The 25,284-nt window shown below is 44.0% G+C and overlaps 2 protein-coding genes across 2 annotated transcripts in view; both read left to right on the forward strand.

The window, feature by feature from the left end:
- Positions 1-25,284, forward strand: part of LOC117669252 (membrane-spanning 4-domains subfamily A member 15-like) — a 51,942-nt gene that overhangs the window by 24,194 nt on the left and 2,464 nt on the right. The window contains exons 2-7 of the mRNA XM_034423548.3: positions 15,233-15,593; positions 17,741-17,901; positions 19,111-19,227; positions 21,252-21,308; positions 23,151-23,309; positions 24,697-24,816. Of these exons, the coding sequence (XP_034279439.1) occupies positions 17,791-17,901; positions 19,111-19,227; positions 21,252-21,308; positions 23,151-23,309; positions 24,697-24,816 (564 nt within the window). The 5' untranslated portion in view covers positions 15,233-15,593; positions 17,741-17,790. The remainder of the gene's footprint in view (positions 1-15,232; positions 15,594-17,740; positions 17,902-19,110; positions 19,228-21,251; positions 21,309-23,150; positions 23,310-24,696; positions 24,817-25,284) is intronic.
- On the forward strand, positions 867-13,368 carry LOC148112399 (membrane-spanning 4-domains subfamily A member 4A-like). Its single transcript, XM_087876559.1, has 7 exons — positions 867-966; positions 4,111-4,269; positions 5,604-5,720; positions 6,952-7,008; positions 9,719-9,874; positions 11,603-11,722; positions 12,444-13,368. Exons 2-7 carry the CDS (start codon positions 4,162-4,164, stop codon positions 12,522-12,524), a joined length of 639 nt encoding a protein of 212 aa, XP_087732685.1. The 5' UTR covers positions 867-966; positions 4,111-4,161; the 3' UTR covers positions 12,525-13,368.

A 25,284-nucleotide genomic window follows, 5' to 3' on the forward strand; every position in this document is an offset into this window, starting at 1 on the left:
GCTGACTTTGTATAAATATACAAAAGTATGAAGGCTATTGCTTAACACATTGTAAGCCGCCCGGAGTCTCCGGAGAAGGGCGGCATATAAATCAAATTTTTTTTAAAAAAATGTTTTTCTCTCTTTCCATCTAAGACTCTAGAAAGAGTGCATAGAAGAGCAACAAAGGTAATTAGGGAACTGGAGACTAAAACATATGAAGAACGGTTGCAGGAACTGGGTATGTCTAGTTTAATGAAAAGAAGGACATGGGGAGACATGATAGCAGTGTTCCAATATTTCAGGGGCTGCCACAAAGAAGAGGGAGTCAAGCTGTTCTCCAAAGCATTTGAGGGCAGGACAAGAAGCAATGGGTGGAAACTAATCAAGGAGAGAAGCAACCTAGAACTAAGGAAAAATTTCCTGACGGTCAGAACAATTAATCAGTGAAAGGACTTGCCTCCTGAAGTTGTGAATGCTCCAACACTGGAAGTTTTTAAGAAGATGTTGGATAACCAATTGTCTGAAATGGTGTAGGGTTTCCTGCCTAATCAGGGGGTTGGACTAGAAGACCTCCAAGGTCCCATCCAATTCTGTTATTCTATTAAATTTCTCTGTTTTAAAAATTTGATTTGACATTTTTTACACGCTACAAAAGTCCCCAACACGCTCCCTTGCTCTTTACAGAACAAAAGTTTACAAACGTTTGGAAGGCTTTAAAAAGATGCTCAGATGTCGGGATGGGTCTTGTAGCTGCAAAGATTAGGCTCGTGCAAGCCCTTCGCTATTCCCTCAAAGGCTCTCGGCTGAGGAAGCGAAAATGGGTTTTCGAAGAAGAGAAGAGGAAGGACAGAGACCTCTTTGAACTTCGGCGTCACAGAAGAATCCGCTCTGCTTCCTCGCAACCAATGAGTCCCTCGCCCAACTCTGAGGAAGAAGAAGAAGAAAGGAGCAGGGACGCTACCCTTCCGACGGAACTCCGACTAGGTGAGTCGTTACCTTGTCCTTCCCCGGCGGGCAACACTAGGGAGAACAAGAGTTTGGAGCGTGCCAAGCCGAATAGGTCAACCTCAGCCGGTTCGCTCCCCCTTCTCCCTTCTCCTACTCTGCGGGGGGGTTGGACTAGATGACCTCCAAGGTCCCTTCCAACTCTGTTACTGTTACTGCTTCGGGGTGACTGTTCACGCTTAGCCCACCCGATTCCTAAACCCAGCGGTTGAATCCAAGCAATGTAGTAACTTTTGTAAATTATTTCAGATGGACGGGTTTTTTTTGCTTCCCCCTCCCCCCCCACCTTAGAATCTGCGCGTTTCCAACTCCATTCGGGTTTTTTGGGTTCAATCAATGGATCCTGCGCCCACGAAAGCAAATGAATGAAGTAACGGGGTTTGGATGCCTTGCGCGAATCGAATAAAAGCTCTCCGGAGCGCCGATCTGTCCGGCGGGAGGAGGGGTGAGGACGGGTGGGGGGTTCAGGATTGGGGAGATTCAAGCTCTGAAGTGTTGACTCAAAGGTGGAGAAAGTCTTGGGGGAGTTGCCAAAAAGGGGAGCAAGCTACTTTTAGGAGGGTGAGAGGAATAAATAAATAAATAAAAACGGGGTACCGGCTGGGCTGCGCCATACTTGACCCAATGAATTGTTGGACTCTCTGCTTACCCATCAGCAGGAATTTGGCATCGGTAATACGACCTGTTGTCTTATAGCCTATTTCTTCTCCATAACGTTGGTCGCACAGTCAGCCGGATGTTTAAAGCATTGGATTTGGCATTTTTATGCCAAATCCTTCCCAAAGACCTGATAAGCAGATGTTGTTGTTTGAAGGTATCATCAAGGCTATAGAGCAGGGGTCTCCAACTTTGGCCACTTGAAGCCTGGAGGACTTCAACTCCCAGAATTCCCCAGGCAGCAAAAGCAAAAGCTGGCTGGGGAATTCTGGGAGCTGAAGTCCTCCAGGCTTCAAGTGGCCAAGGTTGGAGACCCCTGCTCTAGAGAATCTGTTCCGGGTAAAGCTGTTTTTTTCTAGACTTCCTAGATTTGTTCTTTTATGAAAATAGGGTGTTCTCTCTTCCACCCCCCCCCTATTAAAATGTGTTTGGCCCTTAATAAAAGATTGAATTGCCGTATGGATCGAATTGCTATCTACCAACCAAACATGGCTTTTAAATCTTGGTCTGTGCGAGAAACCGTAGGAATAGTATAGCAGAGTTGGAAGGGACCTTGGAGGTCTTCTAGTCCAACTCCCTGCCTAGACAGGAAACCCTACACCACTTCAGACAAATGGTTACCCAACATCTTCTTAAAAATTTCCAATGTTAGAGCATTCACAACCTCTGGAGACAAGCTGTTCCACAGATTAATTGTTCTCACTGTCAGGAAATGTCTCCTTAGTTCTAGGTTGCTTCTCTCCTTGATTAGTTTCCACCCATTGCTTCTTGTCCTGCCCTCAGGTGCTTTGGAGAACAGCTTGACTCCCTCTTCTTTGTGGCAGCCCCTGAGATATTGGAAGACTGCTATCAAGTCTCCCCTAGTCCTTCTTTTCATTAAACTAGACATACCCAGTTCCTGCAAACATCTTCGTATATTTTAGCTTCCAGTTCCCCTAGTCATCTTTGTTGCTCTTTCCTACACTCTTTCTAGAGTCTCCACATCTTTTTACATCGTGGTGACCAAAACTGGATGCAGTATTCCAAGTGTGGCCTTACCAAGGCATTATAAAGTCGTATTAACCCTTCATATGATCTTGATTCTATCTCTCTGTTTATGCAGCCCAGAACTGCATTGGCTTTTATGGCAGCTGCAGCACATGGCTGGCTCATATCTAAATGACTGTCCCTCTCACAGTTACTACTATTGTGCATTTTGTTTCTCTTGCCTAAATGTTGAACCTTATTTTTTTCACCATTGAATTTCATTTTGTTAGATAGCGCCCAATGTTCAACCTATGAGGGATGCTTTTACCGAACACTAAATTGGTTTCAAACAGCAGAGACTAACTTTGTGAAATGGATGGATGAAACTGATCTGCAAGATTGTCTCTTTGTAATGTGTCTTGTCCTCCCCAGTGGCTCCTAACCTCCATTCAGTTAGACCCACAACTCCCTATAGAGCTCCTGAAACGCAAGATTATTTGTTTAATCTTGTTGGAGGTTCAGACATGAACAGTTTTCTTGTCCAATCGAATTTGGGTCGGTCACTGGGACCAGAGATTTTACTCTTCCGAGCATTCGGACTCATGCTTGGAGCCCATCTTGTCATTTTTTTGGTCATATATGGAAGAGCCTCTCTTTGCTCTTCTCCCAAAGACATGAGATTCTCCCTGCAGGCAAAATTCCCAGAATAACTTTATTTTCACTCTAGGAAAATGTAACCACTAATCCACTGTCTGCTCCCATAGGTACCTGCAACTGAAGGATAAATTTAAAAGTAAAAAGCAGGGGTGCTATTCGGCAGGTTCTGACAGGTTCTAGAGAACCGGTAGTGGAAATTTTGAGTAGCTCGGAGAATCAGCAAATACCACCTCTGGCTGGCCCCAGAGTGGGGTGGGAATGGAGATTTTTTTTAATTTTTAAAAATTATTATTATTATTGATTTATATGCCGCCCTTCTCCGGAGACTCAGGGCGGCTTACAATGCGTTAAGCAATAGCCTTCATACTTTTGTATATTTTATACAAAGTCAGCTTATTGCCCCCACAAACTGGGTCCTCAATTTACCCACCTTAGAAAGGATGGAAGGCTGAGTCGACCTTTTGCAGTATCCTTCCCCCAGGAGTGGGGAGGGAACGGAGATTTTGCGGTATTCTTCCCCTGGAGTGGGATGGGAATGGGGATTTTGCAATATCCTTCCCCCGGAAGTGGGGAGGGAATGGAAAATTTGTGGTATCCTTCACCTGGAGTGGGAAGGGAATGGAGATTTTGCAGTATCCTTGCCCTGCCATGCCCACCAAGCCATGCCCACAGAACTGATAGTCAAAAAAATTGAATTCCACCACTGGTAAAAAGTGCTGTAAAGGGCATTCCTTATAAGCTTCCTGGTGCAGAACCTAACTACTGAGGGATGGGAAATTAAAAGGTGGGGATCGTGACTTTTCGACAGTCTCTCTCTTTTCCCTTCCTTTCTATGGTCCCCAGCATTGTTGGATTTGCTGGCCTAAAGGAGCCTCCCTTCTTGCAAAGCCCAGCATGGATTCCCCTCTAGACCAGGGCCCAGGCTCCCTGTCTTCCACCACTCAGACGGATCTTCCAGTCGCACTGAAGAAGTTTTATCAGGGTGAACCTCTGGCTCTGGGGGTGAGTATGGAGAGAAATAGAATGATGGTCCTTGCGTTTTGGAAATCCCCGGCTCCCCTATTCTGTTGCAATCGGACCATGAAGATTCTTTGTTGTGTACATATGAAAATTCTTCATCCATTTGTTTTATTGGTCAAGAGTGGTCCTGTTGTGGCCCGCCGGTGGCCAGCAGAGCTGGCAGAAGAGTTGAACAGTGGGGAGGTTGGGGAGGAATTTTGGCCAGTCCTGGGAGGTGGGGAAAGCTTGGATGAGGTCAGAGGCAGAGAAGGAGGTAGACAGCAGCGAGGTAGAGGAACTGCTGGAGCCTGTTCCCAGTCCGCGCATGCGCAGAGCTGCCAGAAGACAAGAACCACTCAGAAAGCAGGGTCGACTCTGGAGTAAAAGCCACACCTTGGAGGTGATTGGCCCCTCCCATAGGAAATAAAAGAGGAGAAAAGAGGGAGTGGGTTTTTGCAGGAAATAATTCGTTCATTCCGTGACTCTGAGAGACTCTGTTCCAAGTTTTGTCTTGTACTGCGGTTGGAAACAAGTTACATGGCAGCTTGCCAAACGAGATAAGGTGAGTTGAGAAATATTCCTTTGAAAAACTGTTTGGGCAAACTTTGCTGACTGTGAATGAAGGTAATTCACGGTCGTGTAAATAGAAGAGGTTTTGCCAGTAATTCCTGCCTCCTGCTTATTAAGGGAGCCTAGGTCAGAACAGGTGTGATGGCCTAGAGGTGGAGCTCTCGCCTCACAATTAGGAGGCTGTGAGTTCGATCCTAGGTATCGCTGGGCACAATGAGAATATATCTATTGAAGAAAGCTCCGCATTGGCGACAGGAAAGGCATTCGGCCATTAAAACATTCTGCTAGCTCCATTCAGTTGCCCAGACTCCATCCTGCAAGGGATTACGGGGTCGTTAAATGATGATGATGATTTGTTTTATTGGCCAGCTAATGTAACATCTAAGAACTATATAACCCCCTCCCCCTTAAGGGAAGTTGGTCTTGAGGGCTGTACATGAGGCCTAGAAAAATAAAAACAAAAAAAAATCCTTTTCTTAGTTTTTATCATCCTTTTTCAAAATCTTTCCTATATATATGGGACATATGAACATAAACATGCCTATGCCTGAAGAGTGCCAACAAGGAGGAAACTGATTGGATAGTGCCTCCTACTGGGCAGTTGCTAAGGTGACATGAAGAAAGAAATAGGTTCTCCAGAGGCTGGTGATCTAAACCAGTGCCAAGAGATGCTGGGAGTTGTCGTTCAGAGACATTGGGAGTTTTGTTGGTTCCTCACTCCTGACCATCACTGATCTTGTGATTTCTTTTTATTTTTCTCTTTCCAGATCACACAGATCTTCATAGGAATCATAGGAATTATTTTGGGGATCCTGCTCAGTGTAATCAGTGATAGTTTCATGGAGTATGTTTATATAAAGATGCCTTACTGGAGTGGAATCTTGGTAATTTTACATAATGGTGTATTTAAAAAAAGTCAATAGCACAACCAGGGATTCTGGTGCATATCATACCGGTAGTAGCGGGGGTGGGTTCTACTTAGCTTTACTACTGGTTTGCTACGGGAGCACACGCACATACTTGCTTCCCTTGCGCGTGTGTGCGCGCTTCTGCGCATGTGCAGATCATCAATTATGACATCTGGGGGTTGGGTGGGTGGAGCCTCCTACCATTTTTACTACCGGTTCTAAAGAACTGGACAGAACTGGGAGCAACCCACCACTGCATAGTAACCTCAAGGCAAACTGGCCTTAGCTGAAGGGTGCTATAGTTTACCAGCTTGGCTAGTCTCATTTTGTGGCTGATGTCTGTTCTCCCAATCTCAGAAAATTTCAGAAAACCGCTGAACTAAGAGATTGCAAACATTAACGGAAGTAACTTCACGGTCTCTCTTTCCTCATTCCTAGTTCATTCAGCCGTTGTTCCAAATTACAATAAGGGGGGATGGGGGACGGACCCATTTTCAAATGTCTGGCCATCATAATACCTCCAAGGTCCCCATGATCATGATTTGGTCGTTTGGCACCTGGTGTGCATTTTACAGTGGCTGTAGCATCCTGTGGTCATGAGATCACCATTTGAACAATCGGCTTCTGGCATTTTAAGTCAATGGGGAAGCCGGCAGGAGGTTGAAAGTCACCTTCATGGGAATTTCTGCTTCAAATGCCTCGTTTGATTTGCTTCATTACTTCACCTGGACCTCTCTCGGTATAAGTCAGCACAGTCACATCACGTAACACTTCATAACTGCACCAAGTTGCCCATCTCAATTTCGGTGGGTAAGTGAGGACTGCCCACATAATCATTCTGAGTATCAGTTGCCATTTATGGCTGCCCTTCCTCGTGGTTTCATTCAACTCGAATCCTGAGTCTGAGAGTTGTTCACAGCGTCTGCAGAGCTGTGTCCTTGCCATAACAAAATGGGGGAAATTGAATGCTAGTGCAGAGCTACACAAATAGCCTCTGAATGTTGTAGCTCCTTTCTTTAATGGCTTCAAACCAGCTGCATCTTCAGATGGAATATGGAACGTTGACTGAGGTTCAGCACAACAGATAATCCGAGCACAATAAGCAGTGACAGTAGGCAACCATTTAAGGTGGGAGAGAGATTCTGGGTCTATATTTTTCTCTAGGGATAGAGCCACTGTGGCTCACTTGCTTTTCCTTCTCTTCCAGTACATCATCTCTGGATCCTTAGCTGTGGCAGCTGCTCGGAATCCCAAGATCCCTCTGGTAACTAACCCATTTGACATAAGTGAATGACATGGCTTAATCGGAAACTCTCAATTTCTGGGATCCTGGCCATGATCTCCATCTTCTTCAGGAAAGGTTGAAAAAGCCTCTCATCTGAAGCTCTGGATTGCTACAACCCATTGGGTGGTCAAACAGGAGCTTGGTGGATTTCTGATGTTCCTGAATCACTAACATCAAATGGAGCATCATAATGATTCTGCCTTGTTGCTTAAGACCTTCTCCGCTCCAAATACTTGCCTTGAGTTCCCTTTTTGGAACCTCCAGGTCAGGGGTGAAATGCTCCCGGTTCGGACTGGATCGCCCGATCCGGTAGCGATGGCGATGGGTGGTTTGGAGAACCAGTAGCAAAAATCTCTGCCCATCCCCCATACCCAGCTGAGCTGCGCGATCATCAGAGGCTTTTTTTTTTTTTAGTTTTAAAAGCATTTTTTCTTCGGCCTAAAAAATGCTTTTAAATGTAAAAAAAAAAAAGCCTCTGAGGATCGCGCGGCTCAGCTGGGATCGTCAGAGCCTTTTAAAAGCATTTTTTTAACAACCTCTTCGGCCAAAGAAGTTGTAGAAAAAATGTTTTTAAAAGGCTCTGACGATCCCAGCTGAGTTGCCTGATCGTCAGAGGCTTTTTTTCTTTTAAAAGCAAAAAAACAAAACAAAACAAAAAAACAAAAAAACAAAAGCTTTTAAAAGAAAACAGAAGCCTCTGACCATCAGGCAACTCAGCTGGGATCGTCAGAGCCTTTTTAAAACATTTTTTTACAACCTCTTCGGCCGAAGAGGTTGTAGAAAAAATGATTTTAAAAGTAAAAAAAAGAAAAGTTGGCCACACCCACCCAGTCACATTACCTCCCCAGGCCACGCCCACAGAACCGGTAGTAACAAATTTTACATTTCACCACTGCTCCACGTATTTTGTGGGTCATTTTATGCCAGCTTTTGGCAAAGAGGTTGCTTGTCTCAGTCTCTGAATTGAATATTCTGATTGGATGAGGCTGTAAGGACTTGCCTCTCCTCTCTCCTCAAGAAAGCAGAACTCTTCAAACAGGCATCATTTCAAAAGGAACTTTTATGGCGAGAAAGTGATAGCAAGGAAAGCAAGGCAGGCTCTGAAGTTCCTGCTGAAAAACCGTTAGATTAAATGTTGCAGAAAACCCCTCCCCTAGGTCCAGTCTGAGGTAGAGCCCATCCATAGGTGCAAAGTTGTTGTGAAAACTCAGAACTGAGAAGGTGATAAGAAGTTTTTCTCAGGCTCCTTCTGAGCTGAGACAAAACAGATGGCCCCCAGCCCAATCCCTCCCCTTCCCCTTCCCAAACAGGTACATCAAAGTGACAGGAAGAACCAGATACGTGAAAAAGGTTGTAGAAGAGCATTCAAGACCCCCTCCCCTCCAGCGTCAGAGGCAGTTGCTTCCACAGAAGGAAACACCTTGAAACTCTTCTCCATAGTAGTCCATCTGGCATGCAAATGAGAGTCTCCAAATTGCACTACTCAAAAAGGACAAGAAGGAATTCAGCCATTCCTGAGGATGTAGAGCAGGGGTGTCAAACTCGATTTCATTGAGGGCCACATCAGGATTGTGTTTGACCTTGGAGGCTGGGGTGAGCGTGGCCAGCTCAATATCACTCGTGTTGGGGGCACCCTTCCCAGGCTCTGTTTTCAGCTGCGACGGCCTCCTGCAGTGTTGTGCCACCAAAACATACAGCCCTCCCAAGCTCTGCTTTTGCTGGCACAGTGCTGCAGGAGGGCGTCTCAGCCAAAAACAGAGCCTGGGAGTGTCAGGGCGTTGATTAATCCCATTCTGCTTTTGGGATAATCGCACCTGATTACGAGGGGTGGATCGAGACCTTTCCTTTTTTTAAAAAAAAAAATTTGATTTATATCCCGCCCTTCTCTGGAGACTCAGGGCAGTTTACAGTGCGTTAAGCAATAGCCTTCATACTTTTGTATATTTATACAAAGCCAGTTTATTGCCCCCACAAACTGGGTCCTCATTTCACCTACCTTAGAAAGGATGGAAGGCTGAGTCAACCTTGAGCCTTGGAGAGATTTGAACCAGCAGTAAATTGCAGGCAGCTGTGTTAATAACAGGGTGTGTAGACCACTGTACTATCAAGGCTCTTCCTTGCAAGTATACTTTAAGAAAACAAAACCCGAAGATATTTTTTCTAAGAAAACTCATTTATTTGTTATAAAGAAAATAAAACACCTCACTAACTAAGAAAATTAATTGTTACATTTTGAAAATAAAGTTCGTGCCAGCTGCTTCTCAGCAGCCGGACTTTTCTGGCAAGAGAACAAAAGGAAAAGATGTGAAGGAATACGGATATATGTAGCTTACTGATAAGAAGTTGGCAAGCTACGGAAAGTCTGATAGTCCAGAAATAATGAGCTCAGCTGGTAAATACAAAAAACGCAGTGACTGGGAGGACCGCGCATGGCCCTCCCGAGCTCTGTTTTCGCTGGCAGAGGGACTGTAGGCCAGTCCTTTGCTATTTCCAGGGTGGCCCCATGGTCCAGATCGAAGCACTCCGTGGGCTGGATCTCGCCCGCAGGCCTTGAGTGTGCCACCCCTGATGGAGAGAGTAAAAGTCTCCCCTTTTCTGTCTAAAGCAAATTCAGAATTCAAAGCCAGCTGAATTTCTTGGTGTGTGTACCTGTTTTTATATGTTTATTAATTTATTTTATCCCTCCTAGGTGCAAGGCACGCTGGCAATGAATGTGATAAGTGCAGCAATAGCTGGTATCGGCATCATATTCCTGGGTCTCACAATCACAATTAACGAGTATCGTTTTTTTAACTTTTGCAACGAACATGTAGGCGAATCTGAGGAAAAGTGTCATGAAACGATTGTAAGTCTGTGACCTTTCAGAATTCATCTAAAAAGTTGGCTTCAATAAGGCAGAGAAGGCAAATGGTGACCTTTAGATGGACATGCAAATCTTTCGAGGACATGGTGGTGTCAAAAGCAGGGTTGCTCCCGGTTCGGATCGGATCTCCCGATCCGGTAGTGATGGCAGCGGGTGGTTCGGAGAACCGGTAGCAAAAATCCCTGTGCGCCCCCCCCCCCCCCCATGCCCATGCCCATCTGAGCCGGGCGATCATCAGAGGCTTTTTTTTTTTTTACTTTTAAAAGCATTTTTTCTACAACCGCTTCGGCCGAAAAAATGCTTTTAAAAGTAAAAAAAAAAAAAAAAAGCCTCTGATGATCACGCGCCTCAGCTGGGATTATCAGAGGCTTTTAAAAGCATTTTTTTACAACCTCTTCGGCCGAAGAAGTTGTAGGGAAAAAAAATGAATTTAAAAGCCTCCGGCGATCCCAGCTGAGTTGCCTGATCATCAGAGGCTTCTAAAAGCATTTTTTTCTGCAACCTCTTAACCAAGTCCACCCAGTCACATTACCCACCACCACCACCAAGCCACACTCACAGAACTGGTAGTAACAAATTTTAGATTTCACCCCTGGTCAAAAGTCTATCTCAAACAGAGTTTTAACTCATAGAGTTGAGGGGTAGAAATGTTGTCTTGGGGTTTTAAGAGTTTGGCCTGCTCTAATTTTCTTTCCCTCGATCTTTTCAAGACAGCTTCAAGAGAAGTGTCTTCAAGGCATGGCCAAGCATGGAAATGGCAGCTGTATCAGTGCACCCAAAGTTTTGCCAGATTTTTATGTGGGACATAGGAAAATCTGACCAGAGCTTTTATTGCACTGTTGTGTCCATTTTTTTGACCAAATGTTAACTCCCCCCCCCAAAAGTGTGGTTTTCAGTTTTTGTTGTGTAGACTGTGACCAAACTTGATGGTTGGAACTGGGTCCCATCTTGACTAGGTGATAGCTATGCTACCCAATGGGCATTAGTCTGCCCCATCAGGTAGAACAGACCAGGAAACCATCTCTGCAGGAAAGCTACTACTAATTTTATTGAAATGGCTGTAATAATAGAATCTTGCAATGTTGATTGGACTGTCCCTCCTCCCCCTTCTTATACCGCCCTCGGTTAGGAAGGTGTTGGCCTGAGATACTTTTATACATTATCTCAGTGCTCTTGACTTTAAAAAAAAAACAACCCAAAATGTCATCCTCCTTTTTCACCAGGCAAGACAGAGCCTGCATATCTCATCCAGGCCATTTTCCTTCCTCTAGAATTGGAGATAAATATGTCTATCTCTGTGGGACATGGTGGCTCAGTGGCTAAGACGCTGAGGTTGCCGATCGAAAGGTTGGCAGTTCAGCGGTTTGAATCCCTAGTGCAGTGTAATGGGTGAGCTCCCATTACTTTTCCCAGCTTCTGCCAACCTAGCAGTTCGAAAGCACTTAAAAAATGCAAGTAGAAAAATAAGGACCACCTTTGGTGGGAAGGTAACAGCGTTCCGTGCGCCTTTGGTATTGAGTCATGCCGGCCACATGACCACGGAGACGTCTTTGGACAGCGCTGGCTCTTCGGCTTTGAAACGGAGATGAGCACCGCCCCCTAGAGTCAGGAACGACTAGCACATATGTATGAGGGGAACCTTTATCTTTTACCTTTATGCCTATCTCTATTTATAAAAATGGATTTGTTACTTTTCTGCTTCATTGATAGTACATAATTAATGGAATTTTGGCTGTTCTTACTGCGTTCAACGTCCTGGAGTTTTGCATCACCATCTCTCTTGCGTCTTTTGGCTGTAAGATGCTTTGCCGAAATGCCTTCACTGAAACGGTAAGATTCCAAAGGAAGGAGGTTAGCTTATCAAAGGAAACATATTCAGAAACATGGCTTGCCAGTAAACTTAGGTTCTAGTTCATACATTGTACTAAGTGTGATGTAAAAGAAACAAAACAAAAATTTGGCTTCACACATTATGCTATGTTGCAAATCCTGAGTTATAAATAGTGGTGGTTGATTCTCATATTACGATAAACCTAAAGGAAACAAACCACCATTCACATCTCAGTGCACCCAACCTTCATCTTTAATTGGCAGGGAAGGGGGTAATGTTCTCACCACCCAACTGAGACGTGCTCAGAGTTGCCTCGAACCGCAAGATGGACAGCAAATGAGTTTGATAATGATAATAAAAAAATGAAAATAAGTACCACCTAATCTACACACGGTCCAGGCAACACTTCAGGTAGAATCCCAGAAATGTGTGAGAGCGTATAAAATATTGGGACTTGGGAGGCAGCGCCAGCCATGCAAAACCAGAAAAGGATGCAGCTGCTTTAAAGAGAGGCAGTGATGTCTTTATGCTCCAGGATTCTACGGAGAATCCAGATGCCTCTTGGGAATGGAATCAAAAGTGCTTCAGATCCTTATTTGAAACAAGGAGAGACAGAAGCATTCAACAGGCCGTTGGCAAGCTGAGAATTTCCATTCTAAGGTATAGAATGAGAAATGCATGCAAACAAGTGGCTTAAAATCTCATTATATGTTTCTTTAGGTTGTGGTCATTTATCAGAATGCGCCTCCTGCCAGTGCTGACCATACAGCCATCGACTGCAAAGAGCCAGAGTCCCCCTGAGTTGCTTTTCCTTCATGGCAACTATTCTGGAGTGTATCGGCTCCTGCAAAATTGAAGCCTTAAGCTTTTAAAGGAATTACATGGAACTTTTCATCCAGGGGAACATAGAAATATTGAATGGGCTAAGCAAGGCACCACGTAAAAGGTCTTGGGAATGCGAATGTTCTTTGTTGCTGGTTAAAATATTTCCGTATGTGATGGTTGGCACCTGTACCAAGTTAAGCTTTGCTGTTGGAAAATGCACCGTTGGTGGGTTTATACAGCATGTTATGGATAAACTACCCTTTCCCCATTATAACGGTCGTATCACAGACCAGGCAAAGTCCAAAGCTCACCTCAACAGAGCTTAGCAACCATCCAATGCTTGGAACCCATTCCAGAAATTGATTTGTGGGATGTAACCGTCTCTCCCTGGGAATTGTACAAACAAAAGCCTCGGCAGCCATATATAGTCCCATGAAATATAAAGAGCCAAATTTATAGCCATAATTTACATTCTTAGCCAATTTGTTCTAGTGGTTGAAATACCAGGCTAGAAACCAGGAGACGCTGAGTTCTCATCCCACCTTATAAAGAAAAGCCAACTGGGTGACTTTAGGCCAGCCCCTCCCTCGGCCCAACTCACTTTGTTGTGGTGGGGAAAACAGGAAGAGGAAGGAATATTAGCTACCTTCGCTGCCTTAAATTATTGATAAAAATAATGAAGACAGGCTATAAATGTATACATCAGAAGACAAACTTGCTTCCTGCCACTCGACTTTCCATCAGGCTGCCTTCTGCCAATCCATCTCACCCATTATTTGAGGCACGAGTGCACTCCAGACCAATAAACTTGCTGAACTCGTTATGGCTGTTTTCATTTTCTTTAAATTCCACAGAAATAAAGAGGATTGTGTGTTTCATTCTTTGGGTACTCTCTCCTCTCTCATTTTGCTGGCCCTCGCGCTTTGCAGCAAAGGAGAGTTTGGAAGGTTCAAAAACAATTGCTCAGTGGAACAACTCGCCTCCAGAAGTTGTGAATGCTCCAACACTGGAAGTTTTTAAGAAGATGTTGGATAACCATTTGTCTGAAGTGGTGTAGGGTTTTCTGCCTGACCGGGGGTTGAACTAGAAGACCTCCAAGGTCCCTTCCAACTCTGTTATTCTATTCTATTCTATTCTATTCTATTCTATTCTATTCTATTCTATTCTATTCTATTCTATTCTATTCTATTCTATTCTATTCTATTCTAAAAAGATATCCAGATGCTGCGAAGTGTCTGCAGTGACAAAGATCAAGGCTTGTGAAAGCCATCAATGGAAGCCAAAGTGGGACTTGGGAAGGAGGCGAGGAAGACCTTCTGAATTTGGCGATGGAGAAAAGTCCAATCTGCTTCCAGACAGCAATGAGTGACCATCCTGCGGGTCTGGGTAGGAAGGTCTGGGTAGGAGGAGAAGTGGAAAGAACTGGAACCACCACCACCTTTCTGATTCCGGATGGGTGAAACGCCCAGCGGTGGGTTCTACTTACCTTTACTACTGGTTCACAACGGGGCCGCGCACTCTTCTGCACATGCGCAGAAGCATTTTGATGACATCGGGGTCGGTGGGCGGAGCTTCCTGCCAGATTTACTACCGGTTCTATAGAACCAGTGCGAACTGGGGGCAACCCACCACTGGTCATAAGTCCCTTTTTTTCCAACCCCATTGTAACGTCGAACAGTCACTAAATGAACTGTTGTAAATTGAGGACTTCCTGTATACCGGAGTATTCAATGCCCAGACATTCAAAGGGGAAGAAGCAGAAAGGTCTCCATGAAAAAAAAAAAAAAAAATTCAGATCAGATAATATTGTTTGGGATGCTCTCTCTCTGTTCTCATTTTGCTGGCCCTCGTGCTTTGCAGCAAAGGAGAGTTTGGAAGACTTTAAAAGATATTTTAAAACTCTTAGGGCATTTCTTTGCACAAGTGGATTGCTGCTTTCCTGTCTAACAGACTGCAGAAAGTCAAAATAGGGAACTCGCTGTCTAATCCTGCATCGGTTAACCGTGGTGTTCCACAAGGCAGCATTTTAGGTCCTACGCATATTTTTTTTTTTTGCTCTATATCAACAATTTATACGATCAACTTAAACGCAATTGCACTCTTTTTGCGGATGATGTAAAGTTTTTTTATTTTATTGTCATTGCACCTCGTACAATGAAATTAAATGCCATCTTCAGTGTACATTATACTGTGTTTCCCCGATAATAAGACCCGGTCTTATATTTTTTAATATATATATATATTATATATATTAAAAATAAAATAATAAAATAAAATAACAACATAAAATAAAATAATAAATTAAATTAAATAGAATTGAATTGAATAAAATATAAATTTTCAGATGCTGCGAGGTCTCTTAGATCAGAATCAAGCAAGCCATGATGTTCCCTGTAACGGAAACCTAAGTTGGTGGGGTCTCCTGCTTGGACAGGTGGTTGGACTAGATGACCTCCAAGGTCCCTTCCGACTCTGTTAATCTGGTGAACAGAGAGGAACAATCTCGGCTTCTTTGAACCTGGCGGTTGGAGAAAACTCCGGGCTCCACTTCCTCGCAGCATAGATCGCTGGCCTGACTCTCCCGGGAGAAGAGAAAGGAAGGAGGCGGAAAAGCCTTGGTAGTACTAGGTTTAAGGCACCCTGTTATTAAGCTTATTAAGACCAGCTGCCTGCAATTACTGCAGGTTCGAATCTCGCCAAGGCTCAAGGTTGACTCAGCCTTCCATCCTTTCTAAGGTAGGTGAAATGAGGACCCAGTTTGTGGGGGCAATAAGCTGACTTTGTATAAAATATACAAAAGGATGAAGGCTATTGCTGAGCACATTGTAAGCCGCCCTGAGTCTTCGGAGAAGGGCGGCATATAAATCAAATTTAAAAAAAAAAAAAGGCCGCCTTGTCAATGACAATCCGCCCGGGTGAATCACCTCCTCCTTCCCGGGCGGGCCTCCCTCGGGCAACGCTCAGCTCCCCGGTTAAAGCAGCGGCTGGGCCGGACGAGAAGACGGGACGCTGCCAAACCGAGCCGAGTTTAGCTGGAGCGGATGGGTCAGCCTTACGCCGAAGGGCAGGGAGGGAGGGAGGGAAGGCGGCCGGTTCCCTCTTCTTCTTCCTTCGGGAGCCGCTGGAGGCGATGGTCGGTGGGCAGGGAAAGGGGCTTTGCCGGGCGGCAGGAGATCGCAAGGAGGCGCCGGTTCTGGATCGCCTGCGCCTTGCGCTTCTTTCAGCCGGATCCGAGCGGCGGGCGTCTTTGCGCGCGGGGTGGGGGGAAACGGGGGGGGCGCTTCTGGAGCGCGCCGTTGCTTTGTGTCAGAGAAGCCCGTTTCCTGGGTTTTACGCGCGACGGCGGCTGAGCACTCGGGGCTGGAGATGGTGGGGTGGCTGTTCAGGTTTCACCTGTTGGATCGAACGCCGCTTAGAGCTGCCCTCGGGCGAGGCTCTCAGTCTGTTGGGTGTTGTAAACTGGATTACTGGTTTGGTTTGGTTTGGTTTGCATCGGCGCGTTTCCGGGCTCCATAGCTGGCACGACTCAGCGTCCTTCGCAAGCAGGTGGATGAAGACAGGGCGTTAAAGGGTGTTGTTGCGTCAATCCAGTTTCTCTCTCTCTCTCTCTCTCTCTCTCTCTCTCTCTCATCTATCAATCTATCATCTATCTATCTATCTATCTATCTATCTATCTATCTATCTATCTATCATCTATCATCTATCATCTATCATCTATCATCTATCATCTATCTATCTATCTATCTATCTATCTATCTATCAGCTATCATCTATCTATCTATCATCTATCATCTTTCTATCATCTATCTATCTATCTATCTATCTATCTATCTATCTATCTATCTATCATCTATCTATCTAACTATCTATCATCTATCATCTATCTATCTATCATCTATCATCTATCATCTATCATCTATCATCTATCTATCTATCTATCTATCATCTATCTCTCTCTATCTATCTATCATCTATCATCTATCTATCTATCATCTATCTATCTAACTATCTATCATCTATCATCTATCTATCTATCATCTATCATCTATCATCTATCATCTATCATCTATCTATCTATCTATCTATCTATCAGCTATCATCTATCTATATATCATCTATCATCTATCTATCATCTATCTATCTATCATCTATCATCTATCTATCATCTATCTATTTATCTATCTATCTATCTATCATCTATCTGTCTGTCTATCTATCTATCTATCTATCTATCTATCATCTATCTATCATCTATCTGTCTGTCTATCTGTCTATCTATCTATCTATCTATCTATCTATCTATCTATCTATTCATTCAATTTATATGCCGCCCCTCTCCGAAGACCCAGGGCGGGATCCCACGAACGCCAAACCTGTAGCAGCAGGTGGATTTTGAGGAAGTTCAGCTTCTGAAGTGCTGGTGCCTAGGGGTGGAGAAATCCCTGGGGATCTAGATAACAGATACAGATTAACAAAGTTGGAAGGGAGCTTGTAGGTCATCTAGTCCAACCTCCCACCCAAGCAGGAGACCCTACACCATTTCTGACAGATGGCAGTCCAGTCATTCTATTTCTATTTGTAGGTCTTTGTATTTTGTTACCTTTTCCAGTTCTTTCTCTTCTCTTCTGCTGTCTCCAGGCACTGCCACATCCACTGTCTGGACTTTTGCCTTTCTTATTGACAATTGTTCAGTCTGGAGCGTTATGTGGCACGTGCCACATTGAATACTAAAGTCTCAGAGCAATTTAACGTCTTCCTGTTCTATGATTTTCTCTATTTTATGGTCCCACCAGTTCTTGCTTGCAGGCAAATGATATTTCTTGTAGATCTTCCAGTGCACCATTGTTGCTACTTTGTCATGCCGCTGCTTGTAGTCAGTCTGTGATTATTATTATTATCATCTCTTTTATTCATTAAACATGAAGCTCAGTCAACTGAACATTTAAAAATGTATCACAAATGGCGCTAATGGTTGATAGGACTAGGCCCCTGTCTGCTACTGTAGGGGAAGGCAAACGCCGCAAATTAAGGATAAAAGATACTGTGAAGTGCATTCCTTCTAAGCTTCCTGATGCAGAACCTAACTATTGAGGATTGGGAAATTAATAATGGGGATCATATGCTTTATGTTTTGTAAGACTCTCTATTTTATTATCCTCTCTCTGTTTTCCTTCCTTTCTATGGTCCCTCAGCCTTACTGATTTAGATGGCCTAAAGGACTTCCCTATTTGCAAAGCCCAGCATGGATGCTCAGCCTGTGGTCACGAGTGCGGGCTCTCTTTCTTACATCACTCAGACTGATTTTCCAGTCCCGTTGAAAAAGTTTTATCGGGGTGAGCCTCTGGCACTGGGGGTGAGTATGGAGACGAGTGGTACGATAGCTTCTCTTGTTTTGAGGATCCCATGGTCCCCTATTCTGTTGCAGTAGGATCGTGAGGATTCTTTGTTATGCACACATGAAAATTCATTGATCCATTTGTTTTATTGGCTGGCTAATGTAACATCTAAAAACTATATAACTCTCTCCCCCTTAAGGGAAGGTGAGGCCCGTAGCACGAAGCCCAGAAAAATAAAATTTAATACCAAAATCCCTTCTCTTTGTATTTATCTTCCTTTTAAAATAGCACTTAGACTTATATACTGCTTCATAGTGCTTTACAGCCTTATCTAAGCAGTTTACAGAGTCAGCATCTTACCCCCAACAATCTGGGTCCTCATTTTACCGACCTGGGAAGGATGGAAGGCTGAGTCCACCTTGAGCCGGTCAGAATCGAACTCCTGGAGTGAATAGTGAGTTAGCTTGCAGTACCTCATTGTAACCACTGTATCACCACATCTCATACATATACATATACATATACATATACATATACATATACATATACATATACATATACATATACATACACATACACATACACATACACATACACATACACATACCGTGTTTCCCCAAAAATAAGACCCTGTCTTAAATTTTTTTGAACCCCAAAATAAGCACTTGGCCTTATTTTCGGGGAGGTCTTATTATTTTGGGGTGCATGGAGGAAACCAGAGGAAATGGCAGGAACTGGCTGCACATGCGTTTAAATATTTTCGGGGAGGGCTTATTATCAGAGGATGTCTTATTTTAGGGGAAACGGTACCTATACCTATACCTATACCTATACCTATACCTATACCTATACATATGAAATGGGTTGAACATGAGAATGTCTGATGAGTACCAGCAAGGATGAAACTGATTGTGTAGTGCCTCCTACTGGCCAATAGCTAAAATGACATGAAAAATAGGTTCTCCAAAGGTTATTGAACAATACAGTAGTGATAAAACCACCAGTTGCCAGTGCTGAGAGATGCTGGAAGTTGTAGTTCAGCAACATCTGGAGTTCTGTTGGTTCCCTACTCCTGAATATCACTGAATTGCATGTATAATTAGATATTCTATTTTAAAATATTGTATTACTTTACTAACATTCAAGGTTTTTTGGAGGCGAGGAAAGGTATCAAATTTGCCTGTGTGAGTTGGAAGTGAAGGCGCTGTTTTTTCTTCTCTTTGCAGATCACACAGATATTCATAGGAATCATACAAATTATTTTTGGGATGCTGATCGACATAATTGATGAACGTGGTATTTTCTATCTTATTGTATGGATGCCCTATTGGAGTGGAATCTTGGTAATTTTACACCAGGGGTGTCAAACTCAATTTCATTGGGGGCCGCAGCAGGGCTGTGGTTGACCTCGGGGGGCCGGGTAGGTGTGTCCGACTGGTTGGCCGTGGCCAGCTTGATGCTACTTCCCAAACTGCTGGCATGTTTCCTCTTCATATTGGGTAGACCGGGCCAAGGCCAGGCTGGCCGGTTCCTTATATTTTCTAGGACGGCCCCATGGACCGGATCAGACCCCTGGGCCTTGACAGCCCTGTTTTACACGATGGTGCATTTAAACAATTAAATAGCATGATCCAGACATTAAACTGGACATCACAATAGCCTCAGGGCAAATTGGCCTTCGCAGAAGGATGTTTGGAGTTTACCAGCTGTTGGTTTCTCTAAACCTTTTTACAGGTTTTGCTTTAGGAAAAGGGCTGTTTGACTAATTCAATTTTGTGGGTGATGTCTTTTTCCCAAGTTTCAGACACTGAAGAACTAAGAGCCTAACAACATTAATAGAAGTATCGTCCTTTGTTCTTATCGTACAGATAGTTTTCACTTACTGCCTCATTCAGCAAACATTTAAACATTAAAAACAATGCTGGAAGAGGGGCACTTATGACCGGTCCTCGATCTTGGGGCCATTGCAGAATCCCCATGGTTGCAATTCAGGTGCTTGGCAACTGGCTGGCATTGACAACAAGTTGCAGCATCCCACAGCTACATGTTTGCAATCTGCGACCTTGACCGCTGGCTTCTGACAACCAGAATCGATGGGGAAGCCTGCAGGAGGTCGGTCACAAGTCACGATGACACAAGGTTGGACTTAACAATCAATTCGATTTGCTTAATGACTGCATCTGAATCGGTGGTCAGCAGTCAGCATGGTCACACAATAGCGTGCTTTAACCACCGAGCCATTTAGCGACAGGGGTGCTGGCCGCAACTGTGGTGGGTGAGGATTGTCTGTATAAACATTCTGAGTTGCCATTCTGTGGCTACACTTCTTAGGGGGCTTCATTCCACTTAAATCATGAGGCCGAGAGTTGTTTGCAGCATTTGGAGCTTTGATCATAGTGATGTGGAGGGGGGGGAGGGGTTAAGTTGAATACTAGTGCAATAAATGTGAGAGAGATCTTGGAGTCTTAGTAGACAACCAATTAAATATGAGCCAGCAGTGTGCGGCGGCAGCCAAAAAAGCCAATGCAAACCTAAATTGCATTAACAGAGGGATACAATCAAGATCAAGGGAGATACTAATACCCCTCTATAAAGCCTTAGTAAGGCCACACCTAGAGTACTGCATCCAGTTTTGGTCACCACACTATAAAAAAAATGCTGAGACTCTAGAAAGAGTGCAGAGAAGAGCAACCAAGAGGATTGGGGGACTGGAGGCTAGAACTTACGATGAACAGTTGCAGGAACTGGGCATGGCTAGTCTAGTGAAGAGAATTGACCAGAGGAGACATGAGAGCAGTCTTCCAATATTTGAGGGGCTGCCACAGAGAGGAGGAGGGGATCAAGCTATTTTCCAAAAATAGATTGTATGCCAGACATGGAATAATGGATGGAAACTGAGCAAGGAGAGATTCAACCTGGAAATAAGGAGAAATTTTCTGACAGTGAGAACAATCAGCCAATGGAACAGAAGTTGCCTTCAGAAGTTGTGGGAGCTTCATCACTGGAAGCTTTCAAGAAGAGACTGGACTGCCACCTGTCGGAAATGGTGTAGGATCTCCTGCTTGGGTGGGTGGGGATTTGGAGTAGATGACCTACAAGGTCCCTTCCAACTCTGTTAACCTGTTAAATCTGTTAGTGCTGTGTTGCACAAAAATTCAATGAACGTAACTCCTGGCTGTGACACCTTAAAGCAGCTGCATCTTCAACTAGAACAGGGAAAGTTGATTGGCTTTCAACACAAAAGATGACCAGAGTGACAATAGGCAGCAGTTTAAGGTGGAAAAGATATTATGGGTGTCTTCTGTAAATCCCGTTCTCTGGGGATAGAGAGGCCACAGTGGTTCACTTCCTTTTCTTTTTCTTCCAGTACATCATCTCCGGATCCTTAGCTGTGGCAGCTGCTTGGAATCCCAGGATGCCTCTGGTAACTAATCCATTGGAAAAAAAGTGGCTTAATCAGAAACCCTCCTCCTGTAGGGTTTCTCCCCAGCAATGAAAGATTGAGAAAGCCTCTCCTCTGAAACCATGGAGAGCTACAACCGATTGGGTTACCAATCAGGAGCTTGGTGGATTTCTAATGTTCCTGGATCACTAAGATCCAAGAGAGCATCATGATGGTGTTCTGATTTAGGCTTCCCCAAACCATGAAGCAGATTCCTTGTCTCGACAAAAACCCCTTTTTATTAAATCACTGTGAATTCTTCTCATTCACATCCAGCAAATTCTTTCAAGGGTGAATTTACAGTCACAGACCTTATCTGGCTTGGAGAGCTGCCAGGCCGATATCTTCAAAACTTGGCAAGGCGTCTCGGAGAGTTACGAACCAATTAAGTGAACTAATTGTCTCCTGCAAACTCCCCTCCCCTTTCGCTCCTCTTTATTCCCTATGGGAGGGGCCATTCACCGTCCAACTGTGCCTTTACTCCCGAGTTGACCCTTGTTCCTTAGCTGTTCCCTTCTTCTGGAAACTCTGTGCATGCGCACATCGGGAACATTCTGTCCCACTGATATCCGACTCCGAAGGCAGCTGATAACTGTCGGATGGCCCTGCCCCATCTCTGCCTTTGACGCAGAGCCCTCACCAGAGCCTTCCCCAGACTCCAGGACTGGCCCATGTTCCTCCCCAATCTCTCCACCACTGGCGGGCCACAACACATGGTTGTGATTTCTTGTTTAAGAGCCTCTCCCCCAAATTCCCTTTTTGGAAGCTGCAGGTCTTTCGTGAATCTTTTTGCCTGATTTTTTTTTAATTTGATTTATATGCCGCCCTCACACACACACACACAAAATCAGTTTTGTGAGCATTTCTTGTTCTCTAAAACGATTGGCAATCTTTGAGATCAAGAGCTGGGAAAAAGGCCTGGCAAAATGGAGATTCTTGTTGAAATCTCTGACGCTGGAAATAACTTTATAAAGTTCCCTCTGTCTGGACAACAAAATCTGAACCATTTGTTTTACAAAACGGAAGGAGGGAAGGCAGGGATGGGTAAGGGAATAATATCAAACAGGGCTGTGCAATGATTTCAATTTAATTCCCCAAAATATGTTTTGGAATATGTAAGTGAAAACTATGACTCTTATCTCTCATTTTTAAAGCAGCCATGTCTTTTCCCAAAATTGCACAATAATCCTGAGAAAAAAACACATATAAAAAACATGATTTATATGCCGCCCTTCTCCGGAGATTCAGGGCGGCTTACAATGCATTAAGCAATAGCCTTCATACTTTTGTATATTTTATACAAAGTCAGCTTATTGCCCCTACAATCTGGGTCCTCATTTTACCTACCTTAGAAAGGATGGAAGGCTGAGTCAACCTTGAGGCTGGTGAGATTTGAACTTGCAGTAATTGCAGGCAGCTGGTGTTAATAACAGTGCTTTAGTCTGCTGTGCTACCAGGGCTCTTTTTTGGCCAAGAGGTTCTGTGCTTCCATCTCTGGTGATGGAATATTCCAGTTAGTCGAGGTAGTTGCTTCCATGGAAGCAAACGTCTTGAAGTTGTCTCTCTTCTTTCACCGTGGCTAATCTGCCATGCCAAAGAGTCTCCAACCAAACTGCGGTACTCGAGAGGAGCAAGAAGGCTTTGAGCCAGTCCTGCAAAGGGGTTAAAGGATGCCAACCTCACCTTTTCTGTTGAAAGCAAATCCAAAACTGACACTCTTCTGTTCCCATCATTGTCCGAGAAACCTCAGTTGCATCATAGCCAGCCTGTGTGTGTGTGTGTGTCTTTGTGATCATGTTTATTAATTTATTTTGTCTCCCCTAGGTGCAAAGCATGGTGGCCATGAATGTGTTAAGTACTGTAGCGGCTGGTTTGGGCCTGGCATCCCTGTTTGTCAGCTTCAGTGTACTCTTTCCATTCGATTTGTCTTGGTACTGCCATAACCTTGAAAAAGAAATTCAGAAAAAGTGTAATCCAATCCGGGTACGTCCTTTTATATGATAAGTATGTGACCTTCCCAAACTCATCCGTAAGAAGTTGGTTTTGACAGGGCAGAGAAGGAAAAAGAAATTAACAATGACCTCTAAGTGGGCATGTATCTCTTTGGAGGAGGTTGTCAGTTCCCTGATGTGATACTGCCATTCATATGGAGGGAGGGGGGAGCATGGGGAAGCTGTATTTTATAACCTTTTTCCTGGCGCCTAAGAGCCCTGCAATATTCTCACCTTTTGGGAATGAAATAAGGAGGGTTGGTTGAAAGCAGAGGAAGACCATGGGAACGGATCTTTATCTGGCTCTCAGGATGGCTGTTACAATAAACATCTTCACACCTGTGGATTGGCTGAAATCCACATTCGAACTGGAGGGATGGATTCTAGAGCCCTATTTGTAACTGCAGTTTGGGAGGGAATTTAGAGTCTGCTTCGCCTGTCCTGCTGTCCGTTCTTCTCAATAAAAGGTTCCTTTTGAAATACCACGTTTCAAGAGTCTATACTTTCTTGGGAAAGGAGGAGAGGCAGATCCTTACAAAGATCTAAAAATCTCCCCAAATTCCCAAATAGAGTTTTAACCATGGAAAGGTCATTTCTAAAGTTTGGGTATTTTTCTTTTGCCCAATCTTTCCAAAGGATATACACCAGGGCTGTCCACAAGAATGGCTGAGGTTTGAAGGTAGCAGCTCTAGCAGCACAGTCAAAGTTTTGCTAGATATTAATGTGTAGCATAGAAAAAAAAAACTGGCTCAAAATAGTCTGATTGGGCTTTACCTATTTTGGGTTGTACAGTTGCTTGGGCTACTTCCAAATGTTATCTCACTGCTTGGAATGCCAAGATGTCTCTGATAATTAACCCATTCGAGAAAAAAAAATGAAGGCCATGGCCCTAGCATTCCAAATGTTAGCTCATTGTCCCCAATATCTATGGGGCTGCCAGAAAGAAGAGGGGGTCAACCTATTTTCCAAAGCGCCAGAAGGCAGGACAAGAAACAATGGATGCAGAGAAGCAACCTAGAACTAAGGAGGAATTTCCTGACAGTTAGAACAATTAATCAGTGGAACAACTTGCCTCCAGAAGTTGTGGATGCTCCAACAGTGGAGGTTTTTAAGAAGCAAGAGGACAACCACTTGTCTGAAATAGCATAGAGATTCCTGCTTGAGCAGGGGTTGGACTAGAAGATCTCAAAGGTCCCTTCCAACTTTTACTCTGTTTCTGTTTTGGACCAAAAAAATAATAATACTTCAATCTCCTTATGACCTAGGCAATAGATCCTCCCTATCACACCCAGGTGATCTTCCTTACTCTAGAATTGGAGATAAATATGCCTGCCTCTATGTATAAAAATGGATATCTTACTTTTCTGTTTCATTGACAGAATATCGGCCGAGGAATACTGATTGTTCTTACTCTGTTCACTGCCCTGGAGTTTTGCATCACCATCTCAGTTGCGTCTTTTGGATGTAAGATGCTTTGCCGAGATACCTTCCCTGAAAAAGTAAGATTTCCAAAAGAAGATGGGTAGTTCATCAAAGGAAAAGGATTGAGAAACATGGATTTCTGATATTTGGTTGAATAATACGGAATAGTCGAATTGGAAGGCATTACTTTGGATAGGATAACATGTCTTTCTCACCTCCTCTCCTCATGCTAGTTTTCATATGCAATGGTACTTGGTACTCGGTGTTAATTGGTTTCAGGAGGTGTGATAGGTATTAAAAAGGACAAGTCCTAAACAAACCAGGTGACTTATCACTCTTTGTTTTGGCTGGGAAGAACTTTCTGCTGTCCCTTTTCCTATGTCAGTGACCTTCCCAGCATGGCTGACTTCCTGTCTGTCCTCTGTGGTTATCCCCCTCCTTGTGCAGTGACCTTCCCAGCATGGTGTCAGGTTTCGATGTCATCTCAAATAAATTGCACTCCCAAACAATTAATCTTTGCTGAAATATTCCATTTCTTGAGTACG

This window comes from Pantherophis guttatus, chromosome 10, assembly GCF_059756535.1.
Source record: "Pantherophis guttatus breed Tessera chromosome 10, ASM5975653v1, whole genome shotgun sequence".
NCBI classification, from domain to species: domain Eukaryota; kingdom Metazoa; phylum Chordata; class Lepidosauria; order Squamata; family Colubridae; genus Pantherophis; species Pantherophis guttatus.

What these genes read in the sequence shown, in the direction of transcription:
- LOC148112399 (XM_087876559.1), top strand. Translation starts at nt 4,162, where the DNA reads ATGGATTCCCCTCTAGACCAGGGCCCAGGCTCCCTGTCTTCCACCACT. An exon ending in CTTACTGGAGTGGAATCTTG is followed by an intron (nt 5,721 to 6,951) that starts GTAATTTTACAT and finishes CTTCTCTTCCAG; the next exon opens with TACATCATCTCTGGATCCTT. An exon ending in GAAATGCCTTCACTGAAACG is followed by an intron (nt 11,723 to 12,443) that starts GTAAGATTCCAA and finishes ATGTTTCTTTAG; the next exon opens with GTTGTGGTCATTTATCAGAA.